Raw genomic sequence first — 14852 nt, forward strand, 5'->3', positions numbered from 1 at the left:
GGAGAAATAAAGGAGCAGGTGGGATGTCTGCTGCAGTCAGAATCATTCCTTACCTTAACAAAGAGCTTTTGTAATTCACGAAGGGCATTGGTGAACATCAGCTCAGTTGTTTCTCAAAAGAGCTCCACATGTTCTTCCCAGGTCAATGCAAGGAAAAGTGAATCATCCCATCATTATTCCTAATCTAATGCTCTTCTTTCCAGCATTCATCCAGGTTAAACAGAGTAGCCATTATCTCAGGAGGATGATGACTGACGAGGACATCTTGCTCTCTGTATTAAAAACTACTCAGTTCAACAAACACTTATTGAGCATCTACTATGTGTCAAGGGCTGTTCTAAGTGCTTGTAGTTCAGAGATGAATAAAACTCAAATCCTAGTCTCAGGGGGCTTGTGGTCTAATAGAAGAGACCACAGCCACTCAGTTACACTGCAGGAAGTTAAGGGGCTATGGAAGAGGAAATTTAGCCTGGTTTTGGAGTTAGCGAAGGCTGTCTGCATTTTATGCCAAAGGAAGGTGTCGTCAGGTTTAATAAAGGCCTCATTACAAAGCACTGAAGCAGAACTATGCCTATTGCATTTCAGGTTGGATATATATCCCCAAACCAAAAACCTTTTGAAATTTTATTTTTTCAGACTTTATTCCAGTTGTAAGACATTTGTCCTTTGTCCCTATTTTTCACAGATTCTTGGTCAGATTAGATTTACAGCCATGGAGTTCCTGGCTGATTGCATGTGGATTATGCTTTGTAAAGTAAGGGATGTCATGAATGCACGGTCCTTCCTGGTCTGATAAAATTCTGGCGTCAGAAATCTGTTTCCATGTACACTGACTTGGTACAAGACAAGTTTTAAGCAGTTACCTCTGGGTTTACCCAGGGTTTTGTGGAGAAGGGGGAGGTGCACGCCAACTTTTTTCATTTGTGTTGACCCTGTCCTGCCTTCTCCTACAGGCCCTGCTGGCAAATGTAGTCCTTCGTTGCCTTTAGAATTCTGTCATTTTTGCAACATCAGTTTGACTTATATTGTGAAATGATTTCATCAAGAGGCATTCCATCTTCTGGAGGTTAGATACCAAGAAACAGGGAGAACAGAATATGATTCAGTGTGTCATTTTCCTTGATAATATCCCTGTGAGGTAAAGACATATGAGTCTAATTGTAGGTTATCTTACCAATGAAGAGACAGAGGGAAGAAGAGGATAAGTGATGATCTGGGAAATGGCAGAAAAAGAATCTAACTCTTCTCTGTCCGGTGAACTGTTTCATCTACTGTGATTTCTTTAACCAGCACAAAACACAAAACATAGAGCTTAAAAAAGACATCATGATGAATTCAGTGTGGGGGTCACAAACCAAAGGACTTATGATCAATTATTCTCAATTATTTCTCTTGTTGAGAGAAATGTACACAAATCATCCTAAAGCAGAAGGGGTATGTGGAACTCACTAAAATGTTAAACAAAAGCCTATATCAATACAGTGTCTTTAACTTCCATCTCTAATTAATTAGCGGGATAAGTGATGATTCTGTATTGAGAAGGAATGTTAAACTACTGAGACCTGTGAATAGTGCAAACTAGGTCCCTTGGTACTCACTCAGTGCTCATTTGCATAACATACCCCATAGAGGAGTAGTTTCTATTTGGAGTATAAAATCATTACTGATTGCACATCTGTCAGCTTTGCAGATGGAAGACGATTCTACATACCTATGTCTACTTGCTACAAAAAGGACTTCTTTCCACAATTGATTCTGATTCTTCTGTAAGTAGCTTGGAAACTCTGAATTCAATTTATTAGAACTTGCTTAAAATTTTACAGACTAGTGTTAAGATAGATAAAATACTTTTTCATATCAGTTCTCCCAAGATGTATGGATACTGTGTTATCTTTTGAAATTGACCGCATGCAAAACTGAGACCGGGCAATTTTATTCTTTCAATTACTTATATATTGAATTATTTTGTTGGGAAGAGTTGACATGTAATTAAAAAGCTTAATTTGTTGATTTTATTGTCAATTTATTTAATTCTTGAAGAGAGGAGCCAGAAGTTACTATTTACCCAAGTGATTTATGAACAAGAATTAATTCTTCACTTATTTCAAACTCATAACTTTAATCTCACTTTACACTTAACAAAAAGTAACCTAGCAAAATGGAAGAGACACCCTCTTAATAACTGTATAAAATTTGCTGTGAAATAGCTAATTTTTTCTTTGGGAAAACATTTGGCTCATGTTGGTCTTCTTTTTCCTTAAGGATAATGTGTACACTAGTTTCAAAAGTGCCCAGCCAATCTTATGGGCTACAAGAGACAGTTTGGGGAATATAATCAATAATGTTGTAAAGATTTTGTAGACAGACGGACACCTGTCTTATAAGGAGACCACTTCAGAGATGGTGTAGATGCCTGATCACTGCACTGTATAACTGAAGCTGAAGCTGAATAATAATGAATGTCAACTATAATTTCATATATATATATATATATATATATATATATATATATATAGTCACAAAAGTAGAGTACAGAATAAGGAATAGAGACAGTGGAAATGTAACAGCTGTGTGCAATGTCAGAGAGGTAGTAGACTGGGGGAGGGGGTTATCACTTCGTGAGGGGTATACATGTCTAACTATTACATTGTTTTGTACACCTGAAACTAATAATAATAATAATAAATATGTAGAAAATGCTTTCCAAAAATGTGATGGGGAGGCAGTATATGTAGAGAATGTAAAGAAAAACTATTTTAAAAGAAAGAGAAGGAGGGAAATTGTCAGGATATCAAGAAAGTTTAGTTTTCATTAGGAAGCATAGAGGTGTCATAGAATAAAAACAATATTTTTTAATTAAAAAAGCAAAGTGCCCAGTCAGACAAACCAGGATTAGCAGAAGTAACTCGTATGAGACCTTGTATTCCATGTTGCATTTGATTTTCAGGGTGCATTTTATTCAGTACCTAGGGAAATCGTACTAGGTTCCAAATTGACCTTTAGTTCTCCAGATCTCACTTTCTAATTGTTCAGCAGATAATTTTTTTTTTTTTTTGTGGAACAGGTGGCCAGTTCCCAGGGAGCGAGAGGGAGAGTAGAAACCATAAATGAGCGCTGCCCTCAACGAAGGTGCTGAAGAACACCCCCTGGCGTTTTGCTACCAGGTGAATGGGTCTTGCCCCAGGACAGTCCGTCCTCTGGGCATCCAGCTGACCATCTACCTTATCTGTGCAGCAGGCACAATTATTACAGTCCTGGGAAATTTGTTTGTGGTGTTCGCTGTGTCCTACTTCAAAGCTCTTCACACTCCCACCAACTTCTTGCTGCTTTCTCTGGCCCTGGCTGACATGCTTCTGGGTCTGCTGGTGTTGCCCCTCAGCACGATTCGCTCAGTGGAAAGCTGCTGGTTCTTTGGAGACTCCCTCTGCCGCCTGCATACCTACTTGGACACCCTCTTCTGCCTCACCTCCATCTTCCATCTCTGTTTCATTTCCATTGACCGCCACTGTGCCATCTGTGAGCCTCTGCTCTATCCCTCCAAGTTCACAGGTAGGGTGGCTCTTAGGTACATCCTGGCAGGGTGGGGGATGCCAGCAGCTTACACTGCCTTCTTTGTCTACACAGATGTAGTAGAGAGAGGGCTCAGCCAGTGGCTGGAAGAGATGCCTTGTGTGGGCAGTTGCCAGCTGCTGTTCAATAAGTTTTGGGGCTGGTTAAACTTCCCCATGTTCTTTTTCCCCTGCTTGATCATGATCAGCTTGTATGTAAAGATCTTCGTGGTTGCTTCCAGGCAGGTCCAGCAGATCAGTGCCTTCAGCAAAAGCCTTGCTGGGGCTGCCAAGCGTGAAAGAAAAGCTGCCAAAACCCTGGGCATTGCTGTGGGCATTTATCTCTTGTGCTGGCTTCCCTTTACCATCGACACACTGGTGGACAGCCTCCTTAACTTCATCACGCCACCACTGGTCTTTGACATCTTTATCTGGTTTGCTTACTTCAACTCGGCCTGCAACCCAATCATCTATGTCTTTTCCTACCGGTGGTTCAGGAAGGCACTGAAACTCATCCTGAATCAGGAGATATTCTCACCTCGGACATCCACCATTGATTTGTACCAAGAATGACTTTTTTTTTTTTTTTTTTTTAACCGAACTTAGGCAAGCAGGGGAGCCTCGTAGGAAGGATGAGTGGTGTTGTGGCAATGGGTGGTGTGGTATCCTGAGTTTGTGGGCATGCTTCCAGGGCAGCCGGGCTTAAGTGGAGGGGGAAAAATCAACTTCTTAATTTGGAAAGAGATTATAGCACTCTTCTCATTCAATGTTTCTATAGTAGAATGTAGGAAAAGGAGAGAGTGAAGCCATGTACATATTCATTGGATAAGTTAAGACTCTGAAAACATTCAGCTTCTCATTCATTACTTCCTTGAGACAACTAAGAGACAGAGGTGGAGGAAAAAGAGCACTGAGGTCAGAATTTCTGAATTCTTGTCTTAGTTCTGCCACCTGACAGAGCTGGGTGAAACGACTTCAGCAATCTTTGAATCCCTCCCCTATCACCAAGTTTCCTCATTTAGAAAATTAGGGGCTTGTGCTGTTCACTTCCTAAGGTGTCCTTAAGCTCAAATATCACATAATCTAACGTGGGGAAACATTGTTTGAATCCTAATTTCACATCATTTTTCATATTCATAATCAAGTGTTTGGAACATTTTAAAAATGTTCCCTTTAGAATCACTGTCTCCTTGAAAGCCAGCAGTCAAACAGGTTTGTGTGCCAGGTTTGTCTATTTCAATGATCACTGAGTAAATGTGCTATATTTTTAAAGGAATATTTTCTTCTTTTTCTTTAATAATAGAAACTTGAAACTATGTGGAATATATTGCACACAAAAATAACAAAAATAAAAGTGATAATAAGACACATCTCATTATTTTAGTATTTCTTCCCTTTCTAAATTATTTTTATTTTAAAATTACAGTTGGCATATAATATTTTATTAGTTTCAAGTGTACAACATAGTGCTAAGACATTTATATAACTTATGAAATGATCACCCCGATAAATCTAGTACCCACCTGACACCATACATAGTTATTACAATATTATTGACTATATTCCTTATGCTGTACTTTATATCTCCCTGATTATTTTGTAACTACAAATTTATACTTATTAATGCTTTCCCCTTGTCACCCATCCTCCTAACTCTCCTCCCATCTGGCAACCATCAAAATGTTTTCTGTTTTGTTTGTTTGTTTGTTTTGTTCTTTAGATTCCACACATAAGTGAATTCATATTGCATTAGTCTTTCTCTGTCTGACTTACTCTACTCAACACAGTACCCTCTAGGTCCGTTCATGTTGTTGTAGATGGCAAGGTTTCTTTCTTTGTTATGGTTGAGTAATATTCCATTCTATGTATGAATCATTGCTTCTTTATCCATTCATGCATTGATGGACACCCAGCTTGCCTTCATATCCTGGCTATTGTAAATAATGCTGCAATAAACATATGGATGCACACATCTCTTTGAAGTAGTGTTTTGGATTTATTAGGATAAATACTCACAGGTGGAATTATGGGGTCCTTCTTTGTCTCCTGTTGTAGCCTTTATTTTAAAGCCTATTTTGTCTGGTATAAGAATTGCTACTCCAGATTTTCTTTTCATATCCATTTTCATGCAATATCTTTTTCCATTCCTTTACTTTCAGGCTGTGTGTCTTTTGATCTGAAGTGAGTCTCTTGTAGGTAGCACATGTAACGGTTTTATTTTCTTATCCATTCAGCCATCCTATGTCTTTTGTTTGGAGCATTTAATCCATTTACATTGAAAGTAATTGTTGATAGATATGTAGTTATTGCCATTTTATTATTCATATTTTTGATATTTTCTTCTTCTTAAAGAAGTCACCTTAATATTTCTTGTAATACTTCTTTGTTGGTTAGTGATAATGAACCACATCTCACCATTTTAATATTTCTCCCCCCCCCTTTTTTTAATTATGCAATTTAGAACTACTATCTTTCCAGGGACACCCAGTATACGATTTTCTTTGGAAAAAACAAGTACCTATGCCACATGCTTACTCAGAATTGAACTAAATGTTTATCAGGAGCTATTACTAGTAAAGTACTTACATCTTTTATGTACATTTCCTTCTGCTTTCTTTTTAATCTCTTAAATCTTTTTTTCATGTCTCTAGTCACTCTACTTCCACATTTCTTACTTAGCTTTGTTTTTTCTTCAGATTAATAATTGTTTGCTTGGAAAACTTATTTTTAAATTAATTCGTGGTCTCTGGAGTACAGATGTATAGATCGGTGTAGTTATAGATAAAGATACAGACATAAATATATCAATCTCAGTAAATAAAGAAGTAAAGTCATATTTGTCTTTTTTCAGCCAATGAAGTTGGCTGGCTGAAATAGATTTGTTTGTTCTTTTTTTTGCTAGAGAAATAACTTCTCTTGACTTCAGTTCTTATTTCTAATTTTGAAAAATGCAAACATATTTTTCAATGTTTTTCTTAATCCTTAATTTTTCTCTAGAAGTTATTATTCTTTCTTTTCCATGTAGCTTATTAGCATCATCAGATAATAAAATAACAGATTAATTATAAATCAAAATTTGTCCTAGTATATGTAGTTTTGAAACCTTAATGAACTGGGAACACTTTGTCTTAAATATAGCAATAAATATAATTTGCAAAATATAAGTCAATCATTACTTTAAAAAGCACATTTCCCACTTACCTTCCTAGAAAAAAACCCACACCTATTTCCAATACACTGGGCATGGCCTGTCTGTCCTGGAAGTAAGAACACTCAGATACTTCGAAAGGTGGACAGTTCTTCATGTTAGTCGCTTTCACAGGAGCAGGAAATGATTCCACATCCTTCACATCTTACTGTTTTCTGTTAGAGGGAGAAGGTTGCATTAGCCAAGAGAGGTTCCAGGATAGAGGCAAGGGAAGGATGGAAAGGGAAGAAACTAATATTTGCTGAGAACCTAAGCATCTCACTTACTGCCCACAAAACCTGCAGGGTGGACATGACCAACCTTGTATTACAGATGAGGCACACAGAAGTTCGGTCATTTATTCTCTTCTTACTTGAAAGCCCTGACATATCTACTATATCTCTGAGATATTAGAGGAAACTGGAATGATAATTAACAAGAGATTAGGACTAAACTTCAAAAGCAGGTAGGAGACTTCAGCTTCTAGTGAATCATAGAAAGCACTAGAACATGAGTATCATGGCACAATGTTCATATCACCAATGAACCAGAGTGGAGTAAGAACAAGAATCACTATTTTGGTGTATACCACAAAGGGGAGCAGGAGCTGATGGGTTCACAAGTCAGGTTCCTAACCCTGGGATTTGATGCCCAGCTCCTTCATCGTCCATGACGTGAGAATAGGATGTAAGAAGCAAAGCTGTTGCACCCGGAAAATCTGTTTAGATTCTTGGACAAATGAAAACCTATGTTCAATGATATTCCCCTAAGTTGTGAGTAGAATGTCCATGGTGATACTTAACTATTCTGGATAATTGTCTTTCCTCACTCTCTTTTGCTGCATGAGAATTAACTACATTTAAGGCAAGAGTTCTTAGTTTTGTTTGCCATGAACTCCTTTGGCACTTCGGTAATGACCATGGACCCTGTTTCAGGACAAGACTTTTAAGTGGATGAATTAAAAAGAAAACAGAATTATAAAGGAATACAATTATATTGAAATACAATTATCAAGATATCTTTCAAGTAGCCAATTTTGTTGTACAATCATGTTTGTGCTTCTTTATGAAAGCATTACATAAGCCCACCTGAGGCAGGTGCAGTAACTGTCGTAATTTCACAATAGTGATGACAATTAGTGAAATCTCATGATATCTGTAAGATCTATACTGTGATACAAAAATATTGATTTCTATTGGTGACAAAAATCAGAGGTAGTGCAAACATTACTGTTTTGTTTTTATTTTTTGCCTACATTCAAAATGGAAGACAATGCTAAATTTCAAGTACAGATTAATGAATATAAGGACAATATATTTCCACATAAGTTCATGGATACCCTGGGTAAAGAATCTCCTTTAAAGGTGAACACCAGGTCACTTTTCTGAGCATGACATCTTTGTGATCAAATGTGCATAGAAGCTAGTGGCGTTCAGAGCTCACCATTAATAGTCAATAGTCTGCAGCCTCATAAACTCATCTTCATCTAGAGCATTCCATGGGAAACTAGCTCAACAAGCAGAATTATTTCTTGGTGTTTTTGTCCTTGCTTCGATTGATTGATTGATTGATTGATTGATTGATTGATTGATTATTTTTTGTATTTTAAAAAACATGCTGTTCTACAAAATAACATGATTTCAAATTCCAAGATGGGCCCTTTTTGTTTTGTGTGAACCTGATCACTATTTTTTCTCTAAACATCTCCCAACTTAATCACGTTTTTTTCTTACAACTGACTCAAATCAGGTTACAGCTCACCCAGGTACAGCATGTGTGAACATGTGCTGCGCATGAATGTATACGTGTATATGTATAGAACTAGAAATGTGTGACCTATATATCATCTATATGACCAAAGGTTTTGAGCAGGCAATTTCCATAGCAAAACCCCTTTCTATGGCTTCTGAATACTGTCCCATACAGTTATTTCTGCAGAGGGCACCTGGAATCAAGAGGTCACACTAACAGTGACCCACAAAGTATGCAAGAGAATCAGGCCCCCTTCGTATACGCAGAGTTTTACCGTTTACATAAGTTTTGTCTGGAACTCTAATGACTGCAAAGTTGGAACTGTAGGGGAAGGCTTTGATAATTAAAGAGAAAGGATGCACCATCCTCGGTCCCGGCCCTACCACATGATGCCGGTGAGATTTTGTCTTCTACACTTCTCACCTCTATTTTATTCTCCTTTCACACTGTAGCCTCCCCTGCTCCCTACTCTCTTGGAAGGAGCTAATGTTCCTGAAACACTGATATTGGGCTTGGCCATGTGACGTAGTTGATCAAGGCAATACACATTCAAACAGAAGCTTTACATGTAATTCTCTGGCTGAGCCCAGCTCTTGAATTTCTACCCTGAGAACAGATTGTCTCCAAAGGAGCTGCTCCTTCAGCCTGGATCCCAGAATGAGAAGATGTGCTCACCTGCCTATGGGAGCAGAGCTGCTGTCATCCTGCAGCCCTCAGGTAAAAAAAGCAAATGTGTGTTGTTGTAAACGATTGAAAATGTACGTGTTTTGTTGAAAAATTGACTAATATGCACAAAGTTCCAGTGTCTGTCTCATGCTGCCTTCATTTTGTCCCATTCTTAACTCAACGTAAAAGTACCTGCCAGTCTTGAAAGTGCCCCTTCCCTATTTCCACAGTTTGACGTCAGCGAAGTATATTACGAGGTGTAACATCAGTCGTCCTGGGATAATTGCAATCACAGGGCAAGCTTTCTTAAAAACAAATATTTTTCTATATCCCTTCAATTCTTCTGCCTTAGGAGATTCCCACTGTGTGCGGGTCCTGAACAGAATCCCAGGATTGTTCTGAGGGCCTTACATATGTTGCTGCAGGTTCAAAGTATGTAGCCCTGACCTACCTTTCTCAAGGCTGAGGTTCAGAGAAGTGTAGTGTAGTATTTCCTCAAATATTTCAAATGTGATACTTTATTCAGTTTCTCAACCATTTATTGAGAACCTACTATGGGAGACAGTGTGATGCTAAACTCTGTTGAATCCAAATTTCCTGAAATGTCATTGTTGTACTAAAAAGCCTTTTAGTCCAAAGGCATGGAAATCACTACAAATAAGAACAAACGAGGCAGAATAAAAATCAGTTCCTAATAAAGTTACAACAAAGAGCTACGCTACTCAGGAGGGAGACGAAATAAGCAGTCTTATTTCTGAGGGATCAGTATTCAGAACTAAGGGCTAAGGAATCAGATGGGCCTGACCAAATTCAGCTTCAACTGTATCCTTTTCCTGTCATCTTGGCCACATTATTTACCTCCCATACCCTCAGTTTTCTCATCAGAGACAATGCCTGCCCCACGGCATTATGGAGATGAGGTGAAGTAATCACGTTGAATAAATTGTCATCGTACCTGGCTCAGGCAGTGCTCCATAAATTGTTCAATCACGAAGACTTAAAATAGGGTGTGGCCTTTGAATTAGGCTTTAAAAATGGGTAGTTTTTAAGGGGTAGAAAAGGCAGGGAAATACATTTTTTCAAAGAAGGAACATAAATAAAAATTCATATGTACTATTCAAAAAAAAAATCTACCTTTACTGAACTTGAATACTGAAAACTTTTCTACAAAGGGATGGGGCTCTGATAGGTTCAGAATATTGTCCTAGGTCACCAAGTTAACAAGGAACAGAACGGAGACTTGAACCACCTCTGCCCTCCAGCAGCGTCGGAAGCTTTCTGTGACACCAGCCTGCCCCTTTCCCAGGAGCACACTTTGAAGGACTTGCAGCCTGTGTCTTGTTGGTCGTTGTTAGTGCCTACAGAGCTGGATAATTTCATGTACATGACACCATACAGACAATGTGTCTTTTTACATTTTTATTGTTCTTTTTTAAATAATTTATTTCAATTATAAAATTAGTGTTATCCATTACAGAAAATTTGGAAAATACCAAGAAGCCCAGAAGAGGGGAAAAAAATCTCTCTAATTCTCAGTCTCTAGAGAAAACTGGTGGCAACATTTTTTATATTATTTTTAGTCTTTTCACTCAAAGCATGCTGTTTTGAAGTATGCTGTTTGTATTGTGATTGTACTTCACTACACTTACTTTGTTCTGGGATCATGATAACTTATGTATCTGATATTCATTTTTTTTTGGATATTCAGGAGAGGGTGGCATCAGTCTGAACTCTGCCTCCACTGTCACATCTATTCTGACACACTGACTCTCCTCCTTTCCTCTTTCCCTCATAAAGACGCTTGTGATTACATTGAGCACATGTGGATAGGCCAGGATGATCTCCTCATCTCAAGATCACATCAGAAAAGTCCCATTTGCCATGTAAGGTAACATATTCATAGGTCCTGGGGATTAGGACACGGATCTTGGGGGGCAGGGTGGCTTTGTTCTGCCTACCTGTGATTCCCTTCTCTTATTTTCAATCCAAGATCTTACGGTTTCACTAATAACATTAAAAGTTGTACTGCTGAGACCATGCATTTCCATATGCTCTTGACTTAAGAAGGACGGAGTTTCCTTGACTTCCAGTTACACATTTTTTATTTCTAGATTGAAACAATGTGGGTTTAACCTGAAAGCACAGCACACTGAGTAACACTAAAGAAACCAGAATTTCAAGCAGGGCGGTGCATCAATTGTTGAGTGTTTAAGTCCAGTTTCCTGGATAAGACCAGACTCAGGAATAATCAATAGCTGAAATAAAAAATATGGAGGGTTAGACCCCATTTTCTGACTCCTAAGAATGAAAAGCCTTGCTGAACACCAAATGTGAAATGATTTAATGCCATATTCAACAAATTCTTCAGACAAGGCCAACTCACTATTTTATTCTTTTTAAAAATGCATTTCCGTGTATTCTCCCAATGCTGGGGAATGGATTTCTATGTTATTTACCCACTCACCTGACTGAAACCAAACAACAACAAAGGAGCAGAGAAACAAAACAACCATATAAACTGCATTGTTTACTCATAGTGACACTGAGGAAAGTGTCTGACCTCATGGAGCTTGCACTTTGTTGGGAGAGACAGACAGACAGAACGCAAGTAAAAAAATAAGGTTAGAACAAATTCTGGTAAGCACAATTAAGACAATGAGAAAACAGGTAAATGAAAGAATAAAAGAGAGATATCAACCTCAGCTAAGACGATTTTTCTGAGGAAGTCATGTAAAAGCTGTGGCCTGAAGGATGACAAGGAGCCAGCTCTGTGAAGACCTGAGGAAAGAGTGATGCAGGTAGGTGAGACAGCCTGTGCAAAGCTGCTGGGGCATGATATTGCAGGTAGTGAGAGGATGGGGGTGGGGAAACATGGTTGGAGCATATTGAGCCGGGGGAGAATGTAATAGGATGCAAGTAGGGAGTTTTGCTAAGACTATTCAAAATCTCACAGGTCACACTAAAGGGTTAGAATACCCTTTTCAATACAATAGAAATCAGACTTTGGGCTTTGAATTATGAGCCCATCACAGACTCTAGAAATTAGGTTCTGATGATGGAGGGAGCCAGGAATCTATAGAAGCAGGTGTTTTGTTTGTTTGTTCATTTTTTGTGCCTTTTTTTTATGTGTGTGTTGCTGTGACTAAAATTAACTGCAGAATTCCCTGTCTTCCTATTGTCTGCTACCCCCTGTCTCTGCATGGTGAAGCAGACCTACAAGTGAGATACTAACTATTCTTAGAAGAAGGCTGATTGAATTTATGTGTGTCTGCTGGTTGCTCAGAGACAGTAACAGAAACTGGAATATAGTTGGGTTTATGGATGTCTTGTGAGGACTAAGGCCCCCTGCATCTTCTGATTACTGAAGCCTCTCTGCCTTATTACTCATATTACAAAGAATACACTCAAATTTCGCTATGAAGTGTTATCATATGTGATAGCCCCGCGCCTTTTTTTTTTTTACAGAACTTCATACGTACAAAAGTTCTCCTGTATTTTGGCTGCTAAGACTTTTTCATTTTAGTAATGAGTACATTTAGAATTTGATCAAATGCTTTTGGTGCATTTCATCAGATAATCATAAAATTCTAATCTGTTGAAGTTAAATTAATAGACTTTAAATGAATAGACTTTATAGACTTTAAATAGAATTAAATTGATAGACTTTCTAACATTAAAGCAAACTTCCATTCTTGGATGCCAAGAATGGATGTATCATAGATGCCAATTATGATGTGTCATCTTTTTATATATTGCTGGCTTTAGTTTGTAAAAGTTTCTTTGGGATTTTTTGCATTTTTGTTTATGTGTAAGAGTGTTCTCTCATTTTCCTTTGTAAAGTCATCCCTGTGGGATTTACTACTGCGGCTGTTCTACACCAAACACTATATCTTAAGTGGACATTATAAATACAAGTGTCTTCTCCCTGTTCACATGTGCACTCCAGGGACTGCACGTTAGATGATTTGGGATATGGGGTTTGCCTGTGCGTCCTGGGGGTTAGTGTCATTACTCCTCAGTCTTGGAGGGTGGGTAGGAAAAGGGAACTAATAAATAACACATCACACACGTCTCACTCACTTGACAAAGAGGTATAGCTTCTGTAGCAAGGCCAGGGAGTAAAAGATATTTGATAAATTGCAAGACAAGAAATCTTTTGTGGCCAAAGCAAATTTGCAACAGATGTAGTTGAAGTTAAATGCTTTCTGAATTTAGGAAATTGTTTACAATTTTTTCCTAAAGTGTCATAATGGTAACAATTAATAATAATTAAACGTTGATTGAGTATTTAAATTTACTACAATGCTGTTTACTGAGCGATGTAAAGTTATATGTTCAGAGGTTAAACTTAAAATGGATATGTGACTTGAAATAGTGTGGAGATAATATCTGGTAATTATAACACGGGTATTCAATTTAAAAATCTCTTCTCTCTCTTCAGGAAATACAGAACTGCTTTATTTTAAGTGATTAGCAAAAGGGCAGAACTTCTGCAAGCGTTGACATGGTGTTGACAGCAGCATCATGAGCGGCAACTCGTCCCCCCCTGCATCTGCGCAGCTCTGCTACGAGAACGTGACCGGGTCCTGTGTGAAAACCCCCTACTCGCCCGGACCCCGCCTGATTCTCTACACAGTGTTTGCCTCTGGGGCTGTGCTGGCCGTGTTTGGAAACCTCCTGGTGATGACTTCAATCCTTCACTTCAAGCAGCTGCACTCTCCAACCAATCTCCTCATCGCATCCCTGGCCTGTGCTGACTTTCTGGTGGGGGTGACCGTGATGCCCTTCAGCATGGTCAGGTCGGTGGAGAGCTGCTGGTACTTTGGGCGAAGCGTCTGTACTTTCCACACGTGCTGCGATGTGGCATTCTGTTACTCTTCTCTCTTCCATTTGTGCTTCATCTCCATCGACAGGTACATTGCTGTTACTGACCCTCTGGTCTATCCTACCAAGGTCACGGTGTCTGTGTCAGGGATATGTGTCAGCATTTCCTGGATCCTGCCCCTTGTGTACAGCGGGGCCGTGTTCTATACAGGTGCTTATGACGATGGGCTGGAGGAATTATCTAGTGCCCTCAACTGTATAGGGGGTTGTCAAGTTGTTGTAAATCAATTTTGGATTTGGGTAGATTTTCTGTTATTTTTCACCCCTACTTGTGTTATAATAATTCTATACGGTAACATTTTTCTTGTGGCTAGAAAACAGGCTAAAAGGATTGAAAACATTAATAGTAAAGTGGAAGAGTTATCAGGGACGTACAAAATGAGGGTGGCGAAGAGAGAGAGAAAAGCAGCTAAAACACTGGGTATCACAGTGGTAGCATTTTTGATCTCATGGTTACCATATATGATTGATTCATTTATTGATTCTTTTTTGGGTTTTATAACACCTTCGTATGTTTATGAGATAGTTTGCTGGTTCGGTTATTATAACTCTGCTCTAAATCCTTTCATTTATGCTTTATTTTACCCTTGGTTTAGGACAGCAATGAAACTTATTATTACTGGCCAAGTAATAAAAGACAGTTCATCAAATGTAAATTTATTTTCTAAATTAGCCTAAACTTTAAATTTAAGAATTGGTGATATGTTGGGAATGTCCCAGTAATTGTGACGTGAAATACGGTACGTGAAAATGATCCATTAAATTGGGGAGAAATGGTACCTCAATATCAGTAGCATAATTTTTATGCTTTTATT

General features: G+C 38.5%; 2 protein-coding genes across 2 annotated transcripts; both read left to right on the forward strand.

Annotated features, from left to right (window-relative positions):
• Positions 1–3107: 3107 nt before the first annotated feature.
• Positions 3108–4121, forward strand: TAAR5 (trace amine associated receptor 5). The gene has a single exon (XM_019732709.3). It carries the CDS (start codon positions 3108–3110, stop codon positions 4119–4121), a length of 1014 nt encoding a protein of 337 aa, XP_019588268.3.
• A 9420-nt stretch (positions 4122–13541) lies between these two features.
• On the forward strand, positions 13542–14633 carry LOC141571800 (trace amine-associated receptor 6-like). Its single transcript, XM_074333960.2, is given in 2 exon segments — positions 13542–14580; positions 14583–14633. Coding segments are annotated over 2 exon segments (954 nt in total). The 5' UTR covers positions 13542–13677.
• Positions 14634–14852: the final 219 nt, after the last annotated feature.

Source organism: Rhinolophus sinicus, chromosome 2 (assembly GCF_057876585.1).
Source record: "Rhinolophus sinicus isolate RSI-liver-muscle chromosome 2, RSI-T2T, whole genome shotgun sequence".
Lineage (NCBI taxonomy): Eukaryota > Metazoa > Chordata > Mammalia > Chiroptera > Rhinolophidae > Rhinolophus > Rhinolophus sinicus.